The 9,241-nt window shown below is 40.4% G+C and overlaps 1 protein-coding gene across 1 annotated transcript in view; it reads left to right on the top strand.

Moving 5' to 3' along the window:
* Positions 1-2,068: 2,068 nt before the first annotated feature.
* The window catches only part of LOC116546362 (grainyhead-like protein 2 homolog), an 11,592-nt gene continuing 4,419 nt past the window's right edge, over positions 2,069-9,241 (top strand). Inside the window, exons 1-2 of the mRNA XM_032272644.1 lie at positions 2,069-2,636; positions 6,551-6,707. Coding sequence (XP_032128535.1) covers positions 2,536-2,636; positions 6,551-6,707 — 258 coding nt within the window. The 5' untranslated portion in view covers positions 2,069-2,535. The remainder of the gene's footprint in view (positions 2,637-6,550; positions 6,708-9,241) is intronic.

Here is a 9,241-nt window from a genome sequence, read left to right as displayed (position 1 = left end):
CAAAATTTTCTAATTCCTGACCATATTAAATGTAAATACATTTTTCTAAATCAGCCTTGTCCGGTAGAACTTTCTGCAGTGATGAAAATTTCTTTTGTACTGTCCAATATTAGTCACTAGCCAATGTGTTAATGTAGTACTTGAAATGTGGCTAGTTGACTGAGGAACCGAATGTTTAAATTTATTTCAGTCTAATCAACTTAAATTTAAATAGCACATGGAGCTAGGGGCTACTGTATTGGGGAGCAAGACCTAAAATTTCAGATCCCTCCTAAATAACCAGGCAAGGCCAGTGTCCTTGGCCTCATATGCACCACATTTGTACTCATCATTTTTGTCTTGACTCATGGTGGCCCTCTCTTGCTTGGGTTAGTTTCTCTCAGTTCCTTTAGTTAATCCAGGCTCTCTTTGGCTTCCAAGAGTCAGAGCAAAGCTTAGCAGCTCTGTGAATTTTGCTGATCTTCCTTTCCTGGCAATGCCCACTCTGTGCTTTTCTAGTCAGATCATATGAATGAATGGAATGAATGAACGAACGAACATAGACTTTCATATATAGTAATTTGCCTTTTTTTTTTTTAATGTAAATTTATTCCATTCCCTCAACCAATTTTTATCTCTCTGAGGCCAGGACAGTGTCACATATAATTCTGTATTTCTTCTGGCACCAAAGCAGATAGTTCCCATTGAATGCTTTACTGATTACCTGATTTATTGCAAAAGAAATACAACTCTGTACCTCTGTCATGATTATTTAATCAGCCAAAAAGTATTTGGACAATGTTCATGGAATTCATTTTAAAGTTTGAAGGGAAGACCATCTCCTTGAATTCAAGGAATAAGATTGGATAAAAAGAAGGATCATAAATATGTATGAAAACTGTGATATAAGGTATGCTGAATTCCAGAGATGATGGTTAGGGGTTGTGAGGAAGTTTGGAAAATAGCTGTGATAACTTTTTTCCTATGGAAGGAAACCCTTGAAATGCTGGTCAAAGAATACAAATTTATTGCACAGAAATGAGAGGCAGGAAGGTTATTACATAGGAAGAGACATTTGAAAAATGATCATAGTGAAAGAACTAGATCTGTGGTCAGCAGTATTCTATATTTACTTCAGATCAAGAACTGGGGCTTTTGGTCATCTACTTTTGAAAAGTTTCTAAAATGTAGCAAAGCACAGCGTATATGCACTGTACATATAATTGAACATCTTGAGACCCAAGCTGCTTTGTGTGAAATACTAAACTTAGTTTCCCCGGAAAATGTACTCTTACAATATTGTGATAATGAAAATCCTTAGAGAAGGGCACAGAATAGGGTCAAACTATTACTTTATAATAGTATTTATACATGTATCTAGTGCTCACTATGTACCAGGCTCTATTCTTAGTAACTTTATTTTTTTTTAAGAAAATAGGGTCTTAGGCTGGGCTTGGTGGCTTATGCCTGTAATCCCAGCACTTTGGGAGGCCAAGATGGGCGGATCATGAGGTCAGGAGTTCAAGGCCAGCCTGGCCAACATGGTGAAACCCTGTCTACTAAAAATACAAAACATTAGCCAGGCACGGTAGCTGGTACCTGTAATCCCAGCTACTCAAGAGGTTGAGGCAGGAAAATCACTTGAACCTAGAAGGCGGAGGTTTGCAGTGAGCTGAGATTGCGCCACTACACTCCAGCCTGGGTGATAGAGCGAGACTCAGTCTCAAAAACTAAAAAGGAAATAGGGTCTTAATAGGCACTCCAGCACTTGCCTCCCAGGCTGGAGTGAAGTGATGCAATCATAGCTCACTGCAGCCTTGAACTCTCGGGCTTCAAGCGATGCTCCCACCTCAACTTTCTGGGTTGCTGGGTCCACAGGAATGAGCCACCACACACAGCTAATTTTATTTTAATTTTTGTTAAGACAGATCTTGCTTTATTGTCCAGGCTGGTCTGAAACTCCTGGCTTCAAACAATCCTCCTGCCTTGGCCTCCCAAAGTGCTAGATTACAGGCATGAGCCACTATGCCCAGCCTATTCTTAGTACTTTTTAAAAACTTATTTAATTCTTCTAATTATTACGAATAGAAATTTTATAGATGAAGAAAATGTAGCATTTGCCTCATTTTACACAGGTAGCAGGTAGAAGAGCTGGAGCTTGACCCTAGACAATCTTGTTCCAGAAACTATGTTCTTAACCACTCTACTGTATTGCTTTTTGTGTGCTATATGACCTCTGTGTAATTAGTGTTCTGTTAATTCAGAATTTATGACATTTGGAATAAGTGTTGGAGACAATAGGAAATGAAAGAGATGTATTATGTACTTGAGGAAACAGTTTCCAGTACCTCCAACACTGTAGAAACACCTGTAGACATGTGAATAACACACAGAGCACAAATGCATTTTCTGTTGAGTGTACCTCTCAGTGAGCAGGTGATGGGTGAGTTCTGTGACTACTTTTGCTGTAGTTGAAAACATATCAAATACATAACTTTCTTTCTTAGCAAGAGAATAAAATAGTTGGGATACATTGATTATTATCATTTTTGCATAATGACTTACCTATTTGTTTTAATTTCAATGACTCATATTTTGCAGAAATTTCGGAGTGCTTCAGTTGGGGCTGAGGAGTACATGTATGATCAGACCTCAAGGTGAGTTACCAGGAGATGCATTCTTAGAAACTGATTAATAACCCTTTAAATGTACCTTCAAGTTATACTTTTAAGCCTTTTTTCTTTGTAAACTTTTACAGAACAGTGTGATTTTCTTTGCTTCTGTTTTTTTCTTTATACAAAGAACTCCTATATAATTATTTCCAGTCTTGACCAATTTTCTGGGGCCTACACCCCTTTTCTTCCTTCTGTTGGCTAGACATTCCTTCTTAGGTGTTCCTCTGAACCTTGTACTCATGTGCCTCCAACCCAACAAATGTAATATGAAACTCTTTCTTTTTCTTTCTTCTTCTTTCCTTCCTCTTCCACTTGTTTCACACCTGGTGTTCTGCTTTTATTTCCTGTTGTGGCTAATGATGTACCCATTATCCAAGCCTCCCCAGCTAGAGGTAAAGGATCTGGCTTCCTTCCTATTGGACTTTCCCAGCACTTGCCAAATTATGAATTGTCTGTTCCAACTGTCATCTCTTTTCCAAATTACCCTTGTCAACTTTCTCCTGAGCTATTGCAATACATTGGATCTCCCTGCCAACCCTTCTGTTTTGTTCCACTGTGCACATAGCTAGCTACCAGCTATTGTGCACTCAAGTGCCTTCCACGTGCTGCAGTGTGAGTAGGATTGGGGATAAGATATAATCTCTCCTTACAAGAGGTCCATACACTTTTTGAGGAGACAAATGTGATGGCAGACGAATTGCAAAATATTTGCTAAGAGATGAATCCTGCTACAGAGATATATAAACAGAGCTAAATGGGCCTATAGGCCTGGACATGTATGTAGGAGTAGGATAGTATGTGGGGGTAGGGGCAAATCTTCACAGGAAGTGGCATTTGAACAGGATTTTGAAGGATTAATAGCAGGTGTTTTCTAAGGAAAGAAGATTAAGAACATTCCAGGTAGAAAAGTCATGCTTTAAGGCCTTGGTTATGATCATGTCTGAAGACAGAAGAGACTAGCAACTGTGTGTGGTGGCTGATGCCTATAATCCAGCACTTTGGGAGGCTGAGGCAGGAGGATCACTTGAGTTCAGAAGTTCAAGACTGGCCTGGCGAACATAGTGAGACCTCATCTCTATTACTTACTAAAAAACAGAGAGCAAGAGAGTGGCAAGAATGAATTTGTCTCCCCCAGTTACAAAACTTACCAAATATTTCATCATTTCAGGCAGAATTGAACTCAAATTCCTTATGAAGGTCATCAAGGTCCTCTATGTTTTGGTCCCTCTTTACTTAAAACCCTATCTCTTATTATGTTTCTTGCCCCTTTGCTTTTACATATCTGCCCCTCTTCCAGTCTCTCAGTTTTCTCTTAACATCCTTCCGGGTCTTACTCTAGTCTCAGACTCCCCACTCATCCTCTCCAGATCATCTTATTTAGAATTTGGTTGTGTTGTGGCAGTGGGGGTGTGGAGCGGGAGGCAGGAAAAACTGAATTTGAAATTGTCTTCTAAAATGTGGGAATAGGAGTTTAATTTGCATGCTGCAAATCCAGAGTACCATGTCAGCAGCTGCCAGGCCAGTGGATAGAGCAAGGACTTGGCAGTGACTTGACCCGGTTTCTCTTTCTGCTGCTGCCACGGTCCGACAGAGTGAGCACGTCTCTTAGCCTTTCCTTATCTGTGAAACGAGGAAGGTGGGCTGAATCTTGGTTTTTTATCCTGTGTCATGGACAAGCTTGATGGACACAAATCCCTGAAACTATATTAAAAATTATTTATGTTCATAAGCCCCTTTATCCTGGAAGGAAAGTTCACTGCTTTCTTCATGTTTTCAAAGCAGTCTGTGACCTAGACAAGATGTAAGCTACTGGTCTAGGTGATTCCTAATATCCTGTCCAGGTCTAAAATGTGAGGATTCAGTGATACTCTATTGAAATTGCTTTTTCAGACAAAATGGCAATGGAATCATTTCTGTTTTGAATGATTTATTTTCCACCTTCTTTGGAATTTGCTTAGTTTATTAGCTTAAGTCTATGATTTTTTATCATAAAAGAGGAGTATTATTTTGCCCTTCAGATATTTTCTCATTATAAAAGCTAAAAAATAAATAAAACATTACATAAATATTTAACATAGAAAGCAAGAGCCCCCCATAATCCTGTCAGGAGGCCATTTTCAGAGACAAAGTTTTTGTGCCCAGCCGTCCAACGACTATGAAATAAAAGTGCTAAAACAAAACAAAACAAAACAAGAAACTCAATGGAAACTTTCTGATGATCTGGAAACCACACAATGTTTGTTATTAGATTGTCACTGTGTGCCATCCTGTAGTATAGCAGAAATAAATATTTCTGAATGAATATGCTAAACAAAAAGAGATTGTGAGGCCGGGCGCGGTGACTCAAGCCTGTAATCCCAGCACTTTGGGAGGCCGAGGCGGGTGGATCACGAGGTCAAGAGATCGAGACCATCCTGGTCAACATGGTGAAACCCCGTCTCTACTAAAAATACAAAAACATTAGCTGGGCATGGTGGCACGTGCCTGTAATCCCAGCTACTCGGGAGGCTGAGGCAGGAGAATTGCCTGAACCAGGAGGCGGAGGTTGCAGTGAGTCGAGATCGCGCCATTGCACTCCAGCCTGGGTAACAAGAGTGAAACTCTGTCTCAAAAAAAAAAACCAAAAAAAAAAAAACAAAAAGAGATTGTGATTCATACCTGTTGCAGTATTTTAAATAATTGATATACTCTTTGAAGTTGGGAAAAATCAGTGTTTTTCTTTTGTAAATTACATCTTTTTTTTTTTTTTTTTTGAGGTGGAGTCTCACTCTGTTGCCCAGGCTGGAGTGTAATGGTGCGATCTCGGCTCACTACAACCTCCCCCTCCCGAGTTCAAGCGATTCTCCTGCCTCAGCCTCCCAAGTAGCTGAAATTACAGGCCATGCCACCACACCCAGCTAAATATATATATATATATTTGTAGTTTTAGTAGAGATGGGGTTTCACCATGTTAGCCAGATGGTCTCAATCTTCTGACCTTATGATCCACCCATCTCGGCCTCCCAAAGTGCTGGGGCTACAGGCATGAGCCACCTCACCCAGCCTATATCATGTTTAAAAAAACATGAGGGACACTATTTAGAGCAGGGATCTGCATACTTTTTCTGAAATGAATAGAGAGTAGGAATTTTAGGCTTGGCAGGCTTTCTCTCTACCACGATGACTCAAGCTTGCTGTTGTAGTATGAAAGCAGTCATAGACAATATGTAAACAAATGAGTGCAGCTGTGTTCCAATAAACCTTTATTTACAAAAACAGGCAGTGAGATGGATTTGACCCATGGGTCATTATTTGCAAACCCCTGGTTTAGAACAACCCTGTCATGAGTTATTCTGCAGTCTTGAAAACAAGAAGCACAAGACAAAGTACTCCCTGTGATTAGGGAACTAGAGTTTCAGTTAAATGTCTGAGTTTTGGATTTTCATGTTTTGAGATGTTTTAAAGTAAGATACAGCTATTTGTAACACCTTGGTTAGACAAAAATGAAAGGTTAGGCATATATATATGAATTGAACAAAATCATTTATTTAGTTGTTTTGTTGTTAGGGTAAAAGTGGCAAATTCTCTCGATTCTTAAGCTTCAAGCATTACCTAGTTGCCAGCTAAAATTTATCAGGGCTTCTTTTGGTAGAGCTTGCACAATTGGCCAGGCACATCATGGACTTTCTCCTCTTCCAAACCATCTGGTTTATGGGCCACTATTAGAAATGTTGTATACATTGTACTAGCAGTGACCTTCGGTCTGGTCTCACCTCTTTTGCCATACGCTGTGTTTCGTCTCTAAAACAGTAAACTGTGATTAATATTCATGTGAAATGCTATTAATGTGCAATCGATCAAAAAAGCAGAAATGTCCAAGTGAGTGGATCTGACCACTGTTTGTTTTCTGTTCACAGTGGCACATTTCAGTACACCCTGGAAGCCACCAAATCTCTCCGTCAGAAGCAGGGGGAGGGCCCCATGACCTACCTCAACAAAGGACAGTTCTATGCCATAACACTCAGCGAGACCGGAGACAACAAATGCTTCCGACACCCCATCAGCAAAGTCAGGGTAGGGGCCACATTTCTCAGATAAAGTACAAAGGAATCCGATGAATGGGATGGCTACCTCACAGCCTTGTAGAGTGGCTTGGAAAAAAAAAATAAAACCTTCAACATAAATAATTCTAGAACGAATGTCAGAGAGTAGGGGCAAGAGCACTTATTGGCTTGTATTTTATCATTGTAATCAGTAACCGTAAACCCAGGGAAGGGACATGTTTGGAACGTGCTATCTGACTGTATCCAAGGAATTTTCCTGCTTCACTCACTGCTTACGTGCTTCCTCATTGTTGTTGTTTTCAATAAATTGATCTTGATTTTTCAAGTTAGTAGCTGTAAGCAGAACCTCTCTGTAGGTGAGAAAGAGCTTTGTTCTATTCTGTAAAGGAGAATACAATTCACTCTGAATCCCTGGGCCTGGTGGAACTTGGTTTAAAAGCCTTCTGCAGCCCAGTGCTTTCTCAGGGTTCCAGAGAGAGGCACGATCCCCACCAGGAGTCACTTAGTGACTTTCAGATTCATGAGTTTTTAGATTCTTGAGTTTTCATCTGAGTTTTCAGATTCATGAGTGTTAGTGCTGCTTGGATGAAATGAAACTGGCGCTCCCTGCTCTGGAAGCCTGCCAGCTTCTGGTGTACTTGCTACTGCCAAGAAGGTGGGGGGGCCAGTAATCCCTCTCTACTGAAAAGGAAAATTATAGCACAGCTCTGGAAACAAGTGGAAGGACTTTCTTCATCTGTTCTAAAGTGATTTATGCTGTTGTGTCCATGATGCCCAGCCCACCTGATTTTAGTCACAGCTCCCTCCTCTTAACCACTTCAGAACACTTAAGAAGGGAGCACATGGCGTGCCTACAGTGCACATAACTCGGGCATGACCCCCAGTGCAGGTGGGGCACAGGTCCCGCACAAGGCTGAACCGCTGCAGTGAGAAATTTGCCTGACATGCTTTGTGCCCATCAGGAGAATTAGTAAGTTCTAACGCTGTGGTCAAGACCCTGGTAGAGAATATGCTATCACAATAATAATAACAAGAGTCATAAAATAACAATTCATATTTATTATCTTCTAACACCAGTCTCTGTATTAGGTGCCAACTGTCTAGTAACTTGTTGAAACTGACAGCGACCCTATGAAAAAGGCACTATTGTTTTTATGATATTACAGATAAGGAAACTTGGTGATAAAATTTCAGAAGCTTGTAACTGGCAAAGCTTACATAGCTAAAAGATGAGGGAACCAGGATCTACCCCAGGCCATCAGACGCCTGAACCCAACTCCCTTTACCATGTGGGTGTGCTGTGTTGAGTAGCATGGAGGGCTGAAATACAGGGAAATGTTAGTCTGGATATATTTCCCTCTGGATATATTTTCTTTTTTTCTGAGATGGCGTCTCATTCTGTCAACCAAGCTAGAGTACAAGGGCGCGATCTCGGTTTACTGCAACCTCCGCCTCCCAGGTTCAAGCGATTCTCCTGCCTCAGCCTCCTAAGTAGCTGGGATTACAGGCACATGCCACCATGCCCAGCTAATTTTTGTATTTTTAGTAGAGGCGGGGTTTCACCATGTTGGTCAGGCTGCTCTGGAACTCCTGACCTCATGATCTGCCTGCCTCAGCCTCCCAAAGTTCAGGGATTACAGGAGTGAGCCACCATGCCCGGCCTCTGGATATATTTTCTATAAATTATATCCTCCCTCTCCTATATATGAGCATCTGGTGAGAAGACACTGAATAAATTTGCTTTTTTTTAAGCCTGTAAATTCCAAGTATGGGTATTACTCACATACACCCTTTTAAACACCGTTACCATCAACCTGGAATAAATGATGGCTGGTTAGTATTCTAAGGTCATGACAACAGTTTGGCATACAGGGACTTTTCCAGGAATTCTGCATTGCTGATATGAAAACAATTTAATAAGAAAATTTTATTTCTGTATGTTCTGTTTTGGCTAAAATGAAGAATTCCCTCCCCCCCACCCTTTAATTTTTAATTACTTTAACCTCCACCCTTGGAGGTTAAGTTGGCACCTCTCAGAGTGGCTCTTTCTTACTCCCTGGCTCTGGGGCAGGAAGGAGGAATGTGCTTGTAACCTACCAGCATTTATTTCTGTGAAGAGTCATAACGAGTCATAATAACATTTCATTCCAAGTTGAGGCATGTAAGGAGTGGTAATAACAGTTTTAAACTGCTTTTTGCTTTATCATTGAAGAAATAAATTTCTATACCAAGAATACGCCATTATTTATGCTAATTTAGACGCTTGCCAGAAGAAATATTACTTTAAATGTTATTTTTATTTTGAGTAGAAATAAATACCAGGAAGCCACACGGTAAACTTTTACACATAAATGGAAAAGCTTGAGAAAGTGGGAGAGGGTAGAATGAAAAGCTGGCTGAGCTCACAGTTGCACCAGCGCAGAGAATGGTTTTCTTTATTGTCATGTACCCAGTGCCCCTGAAGATCACACTGCTTGTGAATTTGCAGTAATACGGATATGTATTTCTTTTCTTTTCTTTTTTTTTTTTTTTTTTTTTTTTTTT

Source organism: Sapajus apella, unplaced genomic scaffold (genome assembly GCF_009761245.1).
Source record: "Sapajus apella isolate SASKATOON/1434 unplaced genomic scaffold, GSC_monkey_1.0 scaffold805, whole genome shotgun sequence".
Classification (NCBI taxonomy): domain Eukaryota; kingdom Metazoa; phylum Chordata; class Mammalia; order Primates; family Cebidae; genus Sapajus; species Sapajus apella.
The sequence above is the reverse complement of the archived record's forward strand: the minus strand, read 5'-3'. Positions and strand labels throughout refer to the sequence as shown.